The 16465-nt window shown below is 36.9% G+C and overlaps 1 protein-coding gene across 4 annotated transcripts in view; it reads right to left on the reverse strand.

Moving 5' to 3' along the window:
• COMMD10 (COMM domain containing 10) overlaps nucleotides 1-16465 on the reverse strand; it is a 102454-nt gene that overhangs the window by 62214 nt on the left and 23775 nt on the right. Inside the window, exons 6-7 of one of the 4 annotated variants that reach the window (XM_035310171.1) lie at nucleotides 11069-11137; nucleotides 9819-10498 (exon numbers count right to left, since the gene is read on the reverse strand). The exons of 1 other annotated variant lie outside the window; for it this stretch is intronic. In XM_035310171.1, coding sequence (XP_035166062.1) covers nucleotides 10487-10498; nucleotides 11069-11137 — 81 coding nt within the window. In that variant the 3' untranslated portion in view covers nucleotides 9819-10486. Of the gene's footprint in view, nucleotides 1-6283; nucleotides 6430-9818; nucleotides 10499-11068; nucleotides 11138-16465 lie in introns of those variants that run through there. 2 more of the 4 variants (XM_035310169.1, XM_035310172.1) reach the window with 2 other exon arrangements.

Genomic DNA, 16465 nt, shown 5'->3' on the forward strand with positions numbered 1-16465 from the left:
ATATTCTAGTAATCTCTTCTCTTTCTTGAAGCAAATCACTGGTAACCTGCAGTCAGAATCTCAGACCTGAAAGCTTCAATTTTTGTAAGTCAGAATTATTTTAATTTTATGTATTTCTTCTTACCCACCATTTTCTTCCTTCAATAAAAGATTCCCTGTTTTCTAGCAAAGAATTAATCCTGATGAGTAATCCAGTAACAGCAATGTGGGTATCAGCACTCAAAAGAAGCACTGCAAACAAGTGTGCAAGTTCTCATATTTCTATCTGGTAACCATGGTGAAGGCTGTCCTTTTGGACAAGTAGAGGCACTTCGGTCTCAGTTCAAAAAGAACTCACTTCTTTTTAAAAGAAATGAAACCTAAGATTCTCATCCGAGACCCTAGAAGAAGAAAGCAAATTGAAAAATTCACATTAAAAATACTGAAACCTGCAGCACTATATAAGCACTTCACAGATCTGTTGCATTTCTCTCCCCCAAAAGCACATCTGCTTTTGTAACTCCAGGTTCCACTGAGCTGTGCGCTGCTTTCATGGCAAGGTGTACAGGCTCCACACAGGAATCTCAAATTAGAGCACCGTGTTCTGTGATTCTCTGATATGATGATGTTTTTTTGGAAAAGTTTCCAAACCTAAACAGAAGTAAAGGGACACAAAAGCAAGTGTTACACCTTAGTCCTCAACGCCTGACTAATTTCGTGAAGGAGGTGTAGGGGTAGGAAGGTATTTCAAAGAGTGTTTAAATGCTCTGAAATACATCTCCTGAAAACCAAAAGACATGGGGAAAATCACAAACTCCATAATAAAAAGAAAACCATTGGTGCAGCAAGTGATTTTGGTATGTGAGGAAGACTACTGCCCCCTTACCCTTAAAGCATCAAAGATGCAGGTGGCTCAGCCAGCTATTAAAGGTTATAAACCTTTGACAAGCTACTTGACAAGCTCTGCAAAATAGCACACAGATTATTTTAAGTGTCTTTACTTTTAAACTATTATCACTAGAGAAAACAAAAATATTTAGTTCCATCTTGTTCCCCTGGTGTTATTTTGCTAGGAAAAAGATTATTTCCAGTAAAACCTACTATGATAAATACAGCTTAACCTTTCCTCCCCACCATGTAACTCATGTTTCACTCAGCTGAAAACCTCCATTTTCTTGACTAGGGTCTTTCTGCACTTTTTCCTCTCCTTAGACCCATTTGGAGCTGTGAAGATGTTCTTTCCTCCATTTAAGCCTTTTATTTTATTGTACTTAGCTATTTATAGACTTAAATGTTTCAGTCAATACGAGGGATTAGGACAGAAAATAATTGTTGTGATCTGTTCCTCTGTGTTGCTTAATGTAGTAAGAAGCAAAGTTGTACAGCAGTTTGGCAGTCTTACTGGCTGTGAAGTGTCATTAAGTAAGAGATGGCAAATTTTTATCACGCACCTCTGACTACTAAATTCACAAAACAAACAGAAGGTTTACCATGGGAGGTAGAGAGATCAGGCAATATCCTCAAGCCACTCTTCCAGTAAAACAGCGTGTGGTTACTAAAATTGCTATGGGAAAATGGGAGTTCATCAGAAACACACAGTTCTAGATGAAAATGTTCCTTAACCTTTTACTTTACCACTACTAGAAAAAACAAAAGGTGTGCAAAGGCGGGTGCGCGTATACCAGCAAAAACTAGAGCCTTAAATCGCAGCAGTACCATGCTAAAATATTTTATGCAGTCTTCGCTGTTAAAGTGTAGTATTTGATTAAGGAAAGAAAGTCTCCGCATGTGTCCTCCAGTAATGCACTTCCGTTGATTTTAACACATTATGTAATTGCAGCTGAAAAGAAGAGGCCACAGTAAAGGGGTAAACAAGAGACAACTGTTTTCTTTTGAGCCAGTGCTGCATGCAATTATTCCACTCAATGGAGTACTCATATGATTTTGCAGGGAAGTAAAGTTATATTTGGGTATCTCCATTGCGCACACAAATTTTGCTCTGACTTCCCTCTGTTTTATGGTTCCTTGATAATGAAAGGTTATTAAAAAAAATACTCTTCCTCTCAGAAAACTGTTAATTTAACCTAAAAGTCTGCAACAGCTTTCATAGCTTCCCTTAACCATGTATTCTCTTTTCAAACACTCAAACTTCATGAAACAAGGGCTTACTCCCTCTAAGCACCAATTAAAGACTATCTTCCAGGACAACGTAAAACTGTTCCTCAACAGACAGCTATTGCATCAACTCCACAAAAACGTTTTGATTTTGTACTGTGTTCTTAATAACTGTTGCACTGAGGAAGGCTTATTTCTCTGTGTCACTTCTGTAAAAGGGCCAAAACGTGTTCTGGGAATGAATATAAATGTCAATTATTAAAACCAACATTCCAAATGCAGAATTCAGGTTACCTAGGTTATTTGAATTACAAAACCTGGCTTCTCAAAATGCAAATGAATTATTCTAAACTAAATGTAACACTGAGAAAGAAAAAAATATATATATTTTTAATTATCCATGAAGCATATTTCTTTCTGCTCCCTGTCGTTTGCCCCATTAGGTCAGCCCTTTAAAGTGACATGGGAGAAGAGCAGAGGGCATTTGAAATTTTTATGACTATTCCAAGGTCATGAGTATCACAGACGTGATTTAATAAACCAAACCACTACTGGGCTGATGGAACACAAGGAATGAATTAATCCCCGGATTGTAAGGAAAAAATAATTAAGAAAATACAAATAAAGACTAAAAATAAAAATGAGACCTTTGCTTTCAACAAGCAACTTGTATATCCTATGATGACATTAAACAGCCACACTACTGATGTAAGATGCACAATAGTGCACCGGGATTCCCACTACATAGGGAATCTTCCTCCATGCGAAGTATCTTCTATAGCTTTGTTATTCTGAGAAGAGCATTAGGTAATAAATGATTCAAATAATAAAGAAGTCTGCCTGGAATGCAAAGACACGAAAAGCAGGATTATGTATTAGGTTAAGTCCACTCTAAAATCAATGCTGAGTTGTTCATTGATGTCAGACCAGAACTCCTGCGCCACATGAAGCTCAAACAACGCTGTTATGTTTGTCATGCTGCTGTAGGCACAAATGTGCAGCATGACACCAGCTGTTAAGAGAAAGGAAAGTAACACACGCCAGCAATTTCAGGACTAGCCCAGCTCCGTCCTCTGTCCACCTCTTCTCTCATTGCTAAGGTACTCTTTCCATAAAACCTGATTTTACATAATATGGCCATACTGAGATGCAAATCTGCAGTTTCACTTACACTGTTTTTAACTGTGCCATAAACACCATAATTGTCAAAACCCACTCATCCACTCACCCACCAGTCTGCTGTGTGTACCATCTCTGTATTGCCAAATAAAAAACAAAGGAGTAAACTGCAATAATATAGTCCAGACCTGCATAATGGTTACAGCACAAAATTAAAGACAGTAAAAGGATGTGTGGATTTCTCGCTTTGAGTTTTTGGCAGTGTCTCAGACATACTTATTTTTTACTTCAGAGTATCTGATAGCATAAGAATAGTTTGGATTACGTCAACTGTTACAACGCATGTTATGAAAATCCTTGCTCCCCGCTGCTGAGAAGAACCAGAACTAAGATAATCCTGCATCCCAGCAGACAGTGTTTGGATTCTGTTCCTGAATTTAATGTCAATTTGCTGTGTGACCTTTTGCTTACGCTTTACCTCCATATGCATTAGTCTGTTTCAGGTTAAAAAGAATTAAAATATTTCTCTTTTGTTGTAAAGCTTTTATTAATTTAGTAATAGCTATTCCATATTAAACACAGCATGTGAGAATTCCGGCCTTTATTCAAAAATGCATTCTTTTAAAAATGCAACTGCATTGCTAAGTTGCCTGTTACTGGTTAGGTTATTGCACTGAAAAGATCTGTCTTGCCTTTGAGAGCGCTAATAGAGGGGAAAAAAGATGTCCAGAAGCCTACCTCTCTGCAAAGACTGTGTTACAATTAAAAAAAGGGATAATTTTGCATTTCCAAAAACTTTATGAAGTCTAATTTAAGAAGTGAATCAATAAAATAGACAAGACCCACATATTCAAAGCAAATGGTAGGACATTCCAGTGTGTGATTTTTTTTTCCTTTAAAGAACGCATTTTTTTAACATGAAGCAAGTGAGGAAATCAACTGTGTTATTATTCCTGCTGTGTTCGACAATAACCACAACATATTTTATGACCAGCGAGCACTGCAGGTTAGGATGCAGTTTCATGTGAAACTGAGCAGTAACCTACACTGGTAGAATGCTGATACTGAAAAAGTGTCCCTGCGTCCAGGCTTAGCCTGCCAGTAATTATTACAAAATTATATTTTAAAAAGATGCTTTCTATAAGCCTTTTCCACTTACTGAATATATCAGAATAACATTTTACAATCTTCTTTTTGCATCTCTCACCTTATGAAGGCTAAACAAGAATTAGGTCTAATAATTGGCTTGTACGTTTTGGTTTTTAAATCCTTCATATTCTAGCAGGTATAAAAACCAACCGTATGTACACAAGACCTCAGTGCCACAGGAATGTATCTACCCACCCTTAAGCCTTCCCTAGCAAGCCGTCCAGCTTCTTCCCTCTCACTCACCACTTTGTTTTAGTGTTGGCAGTGGATGGAAAGGAGCCAAGTACTTTGACTGCATCTGGAGGACAAACCCCACCAGCAGCACCCCTCACATCCGACTCACTCGGACAGGCACCGTGGACACTCAAGTGCGTCAGGATGGCACATCTCATAGCGTTGGGGACCGTGTGTCCTGCTCCTGGGGACACCACCAGCAACACCCAGGCCAGCTGCCTGCAGACCTGCTTGCAAAGTCGGTGTGGGCTGGTGACAGACCACGGATCCATGGATGCTCCTGTGCCACCAGTAGCCAAGACATACATGCACCTAAGCACACAGTTTGTCACACAAGAGTTAGAGGGAACACACAGTTTCAACATGCAGCACATTACAATAAAGTGTATTTCCGTTTTCTAGTTGTGAACTGGAGGGACAATGCTACAGAATCCAAATATTCCACAGCACTTCTACAGCTTTTTGTGCGGAGCACTACCACTGTATTGAAATAACTATCTAAAGAGAGAACTGCATAATTACGAGTCAGATCAGATAACAGATTAAAATACTAATAGGAGGAAGACTATATGTGCAAGATTAAAATAAAAAAAAATAAATTTGTCAACAGTCTGAAGGAATATATTGCAGCTGTGGCAAGAAATTGCTATTTTTACTTACAGCAAAAATGGATTATGGTTGCAAGGAATTTATAATTACATACCTTACTCAGGCACAAAGCAACAAGTTAAAAAAAAAATACATTTCAGACCTTTTTAGGGAAATTATTCTTGAAAGCTACCTATCATGATTACTTAATTTCTGAATGCAGAACACTGCAGATTTTAGAAAGGCATTTGCAGCAAATTAAAGTCATCGCGTGAAATGTTGAAGCTTTTCAGAGAGATAACACTATTAATTGATTTTAAGATATAACCTTCATGTCCCACTGATCAAATATTACACTGAAGAATGTGGAGACAGATTATACAGTCAGAAAAAAAATAGAAAAGAGTTTCTTTGAAAAGCTGCTCTGCTCCCTGGCCTCAAACACGCTTAAATAACTTGTATTACTCTCAAAAAAAAAAAGTCAATAATCATAAAAAGCAACAAGAGTCCAGGATCCAAGTCCCAAGCTGTTTGTCTCCTGTTCTGCAAACTCTGCCCAAAGCAAGCACAAATATATGTCCATGTGCTATTTCGATATAGTTTTAAACATGGAACAAAAACAAATTTGCACTCCAGGCACAGAGCTCCCATTGCCTTTTGTCTTTTATTCTGTTCACTGGTTTTATCCTGTTTCAGTACTTTCATTCTCATCAAACAGCTCTTTATTGTGCATGTTTCACATAATCAAGATAATGGCAACTTACACTAACTACAGCAATACCTGTTAATGCTTGACACAGGGTCCAAGTCTGCCAGGCTATGAACAACTCATTATTTTCCATTTTCTAGTGGAGACTGAGTAATTTTAATAGGAATCAATTTCATTGAAAGACTGATGTGCAATACTATAGCACTTTTGTACATCCCCAGTTAAGTAGCATTGCTAATGAAAATTCAGTTGGACAGTTTAACACAATACCCAGAATGGAAAATGTGACAAACCGTCTAGAATCATCTGTTTTTCAGAAAGAGCTGAAACAAATTAGGAGCCTTTCACAAAAGCTAAATGCAATTCTGTCTAGGAATGAGATCTTTTGATTGGCGGATCTAATGTTTCTGTTGCTTTCTTCGTCTAAAAGGGTGGTCCCACCCTTGACTTTCTGGACCCCGCACATTCTTGCTCACTTTTCTTGTTTAAACAAAACAGAACAGATTAAATACTGAATTAGTCATGACTTTATTCAGCTTCCTTTTCAGGATTCTGAAGAAGAGTCTAGTTACACCTTATTCACTGAAAAATCTCTACCTTGAAAGGGGCTTCAGAAGGGCATCCAGCCCAACCATCGCCAACCCTTCTGGCTCAAAGCAGGGGTAACTGTGAAAGTCCAACTATTTTGCTTTAGTAACTTCCCTGGAAATGTCCACTTCTGATACCTTATTCAAGGAGAACTCTGTGTGAAAACTTAAATCTTTTTCAAACTTTACAACTATAGAACCACATAACTTTACAACTTTTTCAAACTTTACAACTATAGAACCACATATACAGTCCATTCCAAATTTAACATTGCCATCAGTGATGTTCTTGGCTTTCTCCAACTTGAAAACTTTATTTAAAATATTAATTGAATATATTGAAATCCTTTTGATAATAATCACTATCATCTTAGACAAGAATCTCTTGAGTTTCAGTTGTGGCTGCCTTAATCATCATATTCCTTTTTATCTTTTCTTCATAACTTTTTTTTTTTTTTTTCTCATTTTGTATGTTTCAAGCAACATCCTTTATTGCTATGATTTCCTTAGCTAGCTACACATAAATTATTAGTTGGGAAAACAAAGTGATAGGCTAATTCCTGCAGCTCAAATTGGGTTTTGCTCCTTAGTCTTTCATTTCCCATCTGTCAATTCCATACATTCCATGTCACTCTTGCATCTGTAACAGAAACTATTTGGGCAATTTTATCTGTTACTAATGTGCATATAATATCTGCTTTAAATGTGTTCCCTATTGATATTTCTGTAATTTCTATTCTTCTTCTCCTACTTACTGTCTCGTAATACATGCTGATTTTGATCAGGTAACTTTCTTATTGGTGTTTCATACCTGGTATCTTTTACTTACATGTACTACAAATCAAATTCTTTGTACTGCATTCTTCAGTTTATACTTGTACACACACAAAAAGATTTTTAAAACAGCTGTAGTTCCATGAGATAAGCGTAACATCTGTAAAATTTTATATGCAAACTTCATACATAAAGATCTTCGAGACTGTGGATTACTTGTGGTGTAGATTATATTATTTTAAGGTTGAGTATATGAATGACACAACTAATAACAGAAAAGGAATCTAATCAAATACATTTCAGACAAACATGTACAAAAAATAATTAGCAATTTCACGGTTTTTAAATCTGTAGGAATTCCTGAAACACTTAATTCTCTTAATCTCACTGGTTTCATTAACAAGAAATTCAAATTCATCAACCTTAATAAATTCCATGCAAGTCATTTCTCTTTTCACCTTCTAAGAACAATGTGTTATACGGTATTACTAACAATCTTTCTAATCTTTGTATGATAAGTGCTGGTCCTCCTCAAAAGATGCAAGCATACATGTAAGAGTCTCATGTTCATACGCATCTGTAAATTAAAATACTAGTCATAAATTGTCTTCTAAGATCTCACAGAGGACATCCAGTTTGGAAAGTATGATTCTACTGACTATGAAAGAGAAGCGTAACAATTAAGACAGAGATTACACTTGCATTTTCTACATCTCACCTCATGCTAACAACTTAAAGCTACCTGCATACCAGAGTCCAGTTCCTTTTGTCAGTGCAATCTTTTGCTGGGAGAAATCAAGATTTCCAGTAAACTTTTCAAGAACTTTGATTTTGTTTCATTTTTTAGTTCATTTCAGTGATATGGTAAGTGCTATAGTTTCATAAACATTATATTGGCACAGCTGAAGGAGTGGTGAACTTTATTCCACAGCCTTTCCTTCTGCTCACTACAGAATCAAAGAATGGTTGAGGTTGGGAGGGACTTCTGGAGGTCATCTGGTCCAACCCCTCAGCTCAAGCAGGGACGCCTAGAGCAAGTGAAAATACTTGCCTGGGGTTTTGATCTATTAAAAGGAAGAATCGATGTATTTCTCAACAGGTAAGAAGAGAAAGGGTTTCTGTTGGGTTTTTGTTTGTTTGGTAGGTTGGACACTTTTTTGTTTTTAATGTTTTTATCATCTCTGTAGTTAGTTCTACTACTTTTGTGTATGCTTTGAAGGACCCTCAACAACTGTTGACATAAATGTTTTGGATTTTTTTTTTTCATGTAAAAAGATACCAAAGTTAAACAACAGTAAGGTTTAGAGTCTATATCAATAACTTCAGGATAAAACCATCTCTAACATTCTGATAAAGATTTTAACAAGAACAGCCAAAGTTCAATGCCATGCTGTGCTATTGGTCTCAGTTGATGAAGCCTGTTCCAACGGCCAGTTTCCAGTCCTTTTGTGCTCTCCTTCTTTCTGTTTTTTCCTGTTCATTTTTACACTGATTTTTAGGCTTCACACAGACAGAAGACAGAGTAACAGAACTGTATGAAAACCAGATTTTACTGTCGTTCACACAACTGCAGTACTTCGTAATGCCTATATATATATATATATATTTTTAATTTACAAGTTAAAATAGGGTTTTTATTACAATCAGAAAAAGTTCCGGGAAAAAAAACTTTTGGCCATCTCATCCATTTTTCTGCCAATACACAACTGTATTCTAGCTTGCACTCTCTGGAAATGGTATTCTGCAGAGTATTCATCTACCTAGGTGGAGGGTGGAGTGGTGAACAGGGTGTGAGAAGTGGTCACCACCTTCTCCATTATTTTATATACCCCTTCAGAAAGAGAGAACACACAGCTGAGTCCTTGTACCAGACTCAGGGATACACAGAAGCCCAGCCAAGAACACTCCTCCACTCACATGCATTATTTCAGAAATTGGACTGTATGTTCTCCACAGCTCCCAAGAGCACTGCATCTCCTCCTTGTTTTATGATTTAAGGTCAGGCCTCGCTGTCATTACGTTCAGAATCAGCTAATGTTTTGGCAAGAATACATGACAAATAATCATCAAAATAGTTTAAGTCAATTAAACATGAAAGGAATTTTGTGGAACAAAGCAAGACACTTTTCTAGACAAAGGCTTTCTCCTTGACATATTCCAAATTCAGTGTCCTAAATTATGTTACAATGTTAGAATTCTTTAACAAACCCTCCCCAGAAAAACAGCCTGCAAAAGGATTTTCATTAAAGAATTGGATGCAAATCATAAAAAAAAAGAGAGACTCCACATAACTACATACTGCATTTTTTAAAAATATTATTTCCAAAAAGCCACAGAATAATTTAATTTTCTCAGGCTGTGAGGTAGTATGAAGGTATGAACATACGTTGTACATATACAATAGCAGAAGATCAATTTCTACACCCATTCTAGGCCTGTTGGTGGATCACCACATTATAAACGTTGTTTCCAGTGGCAATCCTAACCTTCAGTCTTTGTAATACTCAAACTCTCCTTCCTCTTGCAGTACTTTGTGAAAGAATTAAACACGTGCCACTTCCACATCATTTAGAAGATGTGAAATTTTTGTTTAAAGAAACGTATTCAGATAAACGTTTTGCTTTTGAGCTGCAAAGCTCTTTTTGCTGTTTTATACACTAACTCAGGTTTAGATCACAATTTTTATTTCCTTCTGTAGTTTTAAAAAAAAAAAAGTTATTGCTGAAGCATATTACTATGTTGCTTCAGTAAACAGTGGGAAAAACAGAATGTTGATTCTTTTCTGTTATCTGAAGCCATATTGCTATAAAAAGCAAGTAGTGTCTCTCGTTTGTAAGTGTTTTGAGTATCTTAAAAATAGTCACATTAACAAAATCATTCAAGTTACTTCAACAAATTCAAAGCTATCTTCAGTTGGATTGGAATATTTTGGAAACAAGCCATATTTTAAATGGGGGAAAGGGTTTAGAATGAGTAAAAACACGTTTTTATTTACAACCAAATTCCTTGTTATGGTACTTAAGTTGTAATAATGTACATCTCATGCTTAGTGCTGACAAATGTTTCATCAGTTTATTCAATCAGAACAGATTTGCTAATTACATTTTTAAAAAAATCTTAGGGGTTTTTTGTTTGTTTTTGTTAAATCCTTCTTCTGCCTTCCTATTTCCACACATCTTTGAAGTATATGCTGTTGGTCTGTGACTCACCCTTCAATCACATTCCCTCTGTGTCAGGGTCTTCTCTTCAAAAAGCAGAAAAAACAAGTGCACTCTGTTTTAGACAGATGTCACATGCCTGAATGTTAAAGTCAAGGATGGCTCCAAGTTCTTTGTGACTCCCTCAAGGCCATAGGAGTGTACAATTGTGGTTTAAAATGATAATGTGAATTTTAAAGCAACTCCACTAAATTTTGTGTGTGTGTGTGTGTGTGTGTGTGTGTGTGTGTGTAATATATATACACACACACAATATCAAATTATGCTATATGTGAATTTAAGAGCTTTTCAAAATGACTTTTTTTTTTACCAGGTTGAGAACAAAGCACTACATCATGTGTCATAACACTTCTCATAGTGCACTGCCTTCCTGCATATTAATCATTCTCAGCCTCACCAAAAAAAAATCTCTACTGGTTCAACTCAACTTCTGCTATAGCTCTCAGCGCGTAATTCTTCACTGCTCCTCTGTTGGTGTTAATTGCGATTACTGCTCCCCCCCTCTGTATTTGTTTCATGTACTTATGCTCTTTGTTATACCATTTTCCATAAAACAACCCTGTACCGGCTTAAATGAGTTTGCCTGGCTACAGTACCTTGGCAAGGTCAGTGCATTCCAGCAGGGAATCTCCTTTGGCCACAGCTGCTGCAGCAAAGCAGTTCTCCTGAAAAGGTTTAGTGTTTAATGTATTCTGCCTGTATAGTGTCTCAAATAAACATGGATTTGGAAAGAAATCAAATTGCACCAGTTTCAATACTGAAACTTGACTATTCTATATCTCATCATACTACATAAGCCAGCTTGGTTCTCATCAGACAGTCCCTTTTTGTAAACCTGGTATGCATTTAGAAAAAGCATACAAAAAGTCTCACTTAGTAATTTAATAAATGTCAGCCTCCAGAAGTACAAGTGATGGGAATATACTGTCATCCAGAAACTGAAACTGCCTAACTGCTTAGACATCTTTTCTTGCATGTATCATTCCACACTATCCGTTTCAGAGCAGATGATACCCTACAGCACAAGAAGCCTGAAAAAAAAAAAAATCCAATAAAGAATTATAACGATCTATTATTTAATCAACTACTATTCAAAAAGAAAGAACAGAAGTGACAATGAAAAAATAATGATACTATTTATATGAAGGAAGCATTTGAAAAAGTGAATTAGAACTCCTTAGACAGAACCAACCCTAGGAATTCTGTCTCACTTTGATGATGGCTCTGCTGTCTGAGGATTTTCAAAGATATTTTGGAATCTGTAGGATGTCTTTGATAGGAACACTATGTGCTTGTTTCTGTGAAGATGGGGTGACAGAAAGGAAGAAGGGAGATGTAATGGGAACACGAAGAGGCAAAGTGATCTAGAAATGAGAATAATAGAAAACAGCTCACAAATTGTTTGCCTGCTGTAACAAGGACTCTTCTGAATCTACAGATGCCTTTCTTCCTGCCTTCGAGGTGCATCTTCCAATGAACCTTCCCCTCCTAAGTACTCTACGATATTCTAGTGTTACACATCTCCTTTCCTCTAATGACTTCTGATATTTGCATGCAGTATTTGTAATGCTTATGTACTTGTTTTTGAACAAAGGTACATATTTTTTATGTTCAGTTAGGTTTTGAAATTCCTTTGTTTAGGATTCAGAGGAGGGGAAGAGGAAGACAGCATACATTAGAACTCCTCTGTGCAGCTATAAATTCTATACTCAGTTATATGCTGAAAAAAAAAAATTAGGACTGCTAGGTATGAGGACACGCACGTAACGCACCAGTGGACAGCCCACTAATGAGGAGCATCAGTGCTCCTCCAGAAAGCTTAAGTTTAGGACTCTCCTATGACAACGCAGTGAGGAATACATCTCTCTATCCCATGAAAAAGAGAAATGCATCTTTTAGTGTTACAGTACCTATCAAAGAACTGCACATGAACCAGCTGCCTACAAACCTGGCCCTTGGCAACTTGTTTTTCTGTCAAATCCTGAAACTTGTAACATGACTTATTCCCAAGCATAAGCATCTCCCAGCTCTCTTTATGTCTGTTGGTGCTGGGAAAGAGGATAGAAAAATAATCTAGCCTTTTCAGTCTTCTTTAAAACTTTGCTGCCTGCATCTATGCACAAGAAATAATGCTAAAGCTCTTCAATCAGCTGTAACTGAAAAACCCAGTGCCTAATCCTGACACCATTAAGGAAAAAAAGCATTTAGAAACACGACTACAAAGCAATTCTCAAAATATTTTGCTTACAGTCACAGCTGAAAGATTCATCCCCTTACACTGAAACAGCAATAAACTCAATTTAAAAAGAATCACACTGCAATTTTCTTTTCAGTTCGAGCCATGGGTATGGTTTGTCTCACAAGGTGACCGGACAGCTTAGTTACTCTGATTACATATTTACAAGTTCAAAAATGTTGCTCAAGTATATACACATCTACATATATATCTCCCATGTATACATTTCAGCTAGACAATGATGTTGATTATTTTGGGCTATATTTTTGTTTTTGCATTGCCCTTTCATTATGACAAGGCTTCAAAATTAATTCTTAGTAACAAGATCTGACTCATTATGGAAAAAAAATCCTTTTCCCTTTAAAATCTCTACTACTGCATTGCCAGCAAATGTGCATCCCTAGAAATATGTATTTGTTATTTCATTAGTAATGATTTTATGCAATCACACCGAACAAGATTTGCTCAGAGGCTGTAGACCATGCTGTGGGTTGTGGTTTTCCTGTAAAAGAGGTCGTATTTCATGTATTTTAACTAGTGAAAAAGGTCACTTGTCATAACAGCTTTTGAAGTTAGCTAAATGTTCATATAAAGCCAAAGGCACAAGTTTAGATGCCACACAGTTCCCGATACCAGACTCCTCTCATTTGTAAACAACAGGAAACAAGATGAGTGAAAACTGCTGCCCTCGCATATGATCAAGGTGATGACCTACTCTCTTCCACCCAAAGCACGACTGGAAGGGGTGTCACAGCACTGTTACAGACACACCTGTGCAATGTCAAAGGCACAGTGCTCATCCTGTGTGACAACATGTACTGTGTACCTATTGCCTTGAGCAGGACAGATGTTAGCAACACGGGAGATGCTCACCTTGTCCTCTTTCAAGAATATGTATATTACTTCTCCAGAAAGCCCAATCTGGCAATTTCAGAAGTTTGTATATTGACACAAACACACACACAAAAATGTAACAGGAAAGTAAACCCAGTGATTTTGCCAAAAGGGAAAATGAAGTGAATTTGTCTGGCAGCTGCTGCTTTACACCCTTTCACTGCCAAACAGCCCTTTCTGATATTGGTGTTAACACAGTTAAGAAGAAAAAAATATGCACGCGTGTTTTCAACAAGACATGAGAGTTTGTGTGTAGGAACAGTGGAGAAAGAAGAAAGATGACCAGAAACTGGAGTGTGTGACCCCAGAAAATGGCAAATGCTCTTACACATCAGCTATTCTTTTTCTTTGAGCTGCACTGTAAAAATATCATAATCGAATTTGTAATTTCCTAGTGAAAATCAACATTTCACATGTGATGCCCTCACTTTTTACTATTGTAATATAGACACTTTGTTCAAATGCTTAAAACAGTTAACTTTTTTTTTTTTCCTGTAGCTAAAATGTGACGGAAATACTGCCAAGCACTCATATTTTAAAGCAGAATCTCACAATTACTTGGCTTCAAACTGACCGGAGTACTCAAGGCACTGCACAATTAAAGCCCACGCCTGTACATTTATCAAGACCATTTGCACCCAGAAACCCTGCAGCGGTTCTCCTGGAAGAAATGAAAGAAAACTGCCCCAATCCAAACACTGTCAGGACATGACAAAGCCTTTCAAAGCCTGTGCAGATACTTTGACTGGAAACCTGTAATCTCACTCAACCAATTTCTCTCCCCCTTACAGTGCAGGGGACAGTTATGAATGCAGCAGCCAAGAGAAAGCAGGCAGCTACTCGCCGGTGAGCTTGCCTGCTCCTGGGACTTCTCCGGTAGCTCTTTCATGGGTCAGCACATGCTTCAGCTGCAGAGGACAGCTCACCTGATGTTCTGCACTCTAGCAATGCACTGCAGACCCTCCAGCCCTGGTGCTGGGATGTTGATCCTTCTCCATACAGAAATGTTAGCTACTCAAATGCAGCTTGACATGTCCATTCCAGAACCCATAATCTGGTACAGGAGTTAAAGAATTTGTTGGTGAGGGCAGAAAACAAATTAGAATTGAAAAAACAAATTATAGATTTGAAATGATAAAACTAAGAAACAAGAGAAGTTAACTTTGCTGAGCATTCCCAGATCTTAAAAGCTATTTAAAGAAATGTGAATTATCCTTCAGATTTTAACCAATTTGACTCAACTTTCTTTTTACACTTTAGAAACTTTAAGAAAAAAAGTCATACATGTAATTTCATTATTTTAAGCCCTTCTGTCCATTAAAACAGACATCTTATAGCACCTACGGGTGGTCAAAAAGATTTCAAAAGCATGTGATTATACTCAGGCTTGCAGCATACTGCTTACAAATATACAATGAAATCCGTAATTTTAAATGTCAATTCCAGCCTGTGCAAGGCAGACATTATGCACAACCTTAGTGTGAGGACTGTCTTAGAAATATTTAAGTCTTAACTGGATTTGATGTTGAAGCACGCATTATTTTGTCAGGGCACACAGCGTAACTGTTTTCAAGGAAAAACAATTAATATTCAGCTTCAACAGGCAAAAGAAAAAGCTTTACAAATAAAAGAAACAGAATAACTAGGTCAACCACAACTGAAGATCAAGCAAGTTGTTTGATACTGCCAGGAGAAAAACAAAACAAAACAAAAACTAGAAACTGATTAAAATGACCCATTTGACTTGCATAAAGATAGGACAATGCAAAAGTTACTTAGGCAACATGGCACTCAGCAAGCAAACAAATACCCCAAATATTAAGGCACTTATAAAAATGTCCACTTCTTTAGAAAGTTGATCCAATTAGCCAATAAAAACCTTCCCTACAACAGTACTTAAAATGGATTTGTAACACTAAATGTTACAAATCAGAAATTAGCTATAGTGGACTTCTACTCTACAAGATTTTTTATGAAGATAATGAAGAGCTATCAGGAGAATGGTGAGATCAGTGTCTGACTCTAGTTAAAATGCATCAGATTGCAGCTAGGCTTTTCAGAAGCTGCACAGAGAACCAACAGAAGACATACACACACACAGGCTAAGCAAGTATGCCTGTTGTACCTTTCTGCACGTTACCCTTCTTCTTAGAAGAAGCTGGAAAATCATCTTTCATAAAAACAACAACACAAATATCACAGTTTCCAAGCTAATCCACCCACTTAACATTCAAAAGTGAAAAAATACATCAGGACAGAACTGACAAGTATACCTTTCAAAAAAAAAATCTCAGAAAGGTCAAGATGTATCCATGACATGCTGTAAGAAGACAACAGCTAAGAAATTTGTGCAGGTATGCTTTTTTGTAAGCTGATCAAAGAAAAGGCAGATGAAATACTGAGGAAGACAGGAAAATACAACTCCTGCCTGTTTTCCTCTGCAGCTCAAGTTCATTAAAGTCAGTATCATTATTTACTCTATGAAGACATTGGAATACAAAGCTATACAAAAACTGGAGATCTGCTTTCACTGTTTCTTCACATTTATAATTTTGTTTTTTCTTCTTACAGTCGAAGAACTTTATGTCTATCAGTGCCTGTCACAAGAGCCCCAGACCATATACACCAGTACTTCAGTGAGCAGCACTGTTTAACACAAAAATGAAATGCAGAATATTTTCCTGTCAAGTCCTAAGCACATTTCCTACTCATCTCGCCACAGCTGCTGAAGCAAAATGCAGTGGTGAGAATCAACAGAAGTTAGACATATTTATAATCAAGTTCTAGTTCACAACTTCAGTGTTTAATTAAAACAGTCTGTATATATCTAGATCTTACTTTTAACTCTCTTGTTTAGTATTTT

This window comes from Oxyura jamaicensis, chromosome Z (genome assembly GCF_011077185.1).
Source record: "Oxyura jamaicensis isolate SHBP4307 breed ruddy duck chromosome Z, BPBGC_Ojam_1.0, whole genome shotgun sequence".
In the NCBI taxonomy this organism is placed as follows: Eukaryota; Metazoa; Chordata; class Aves; order Anseriformes; family Anatidae; genus Oxyura; species Oxyura jamaicensis.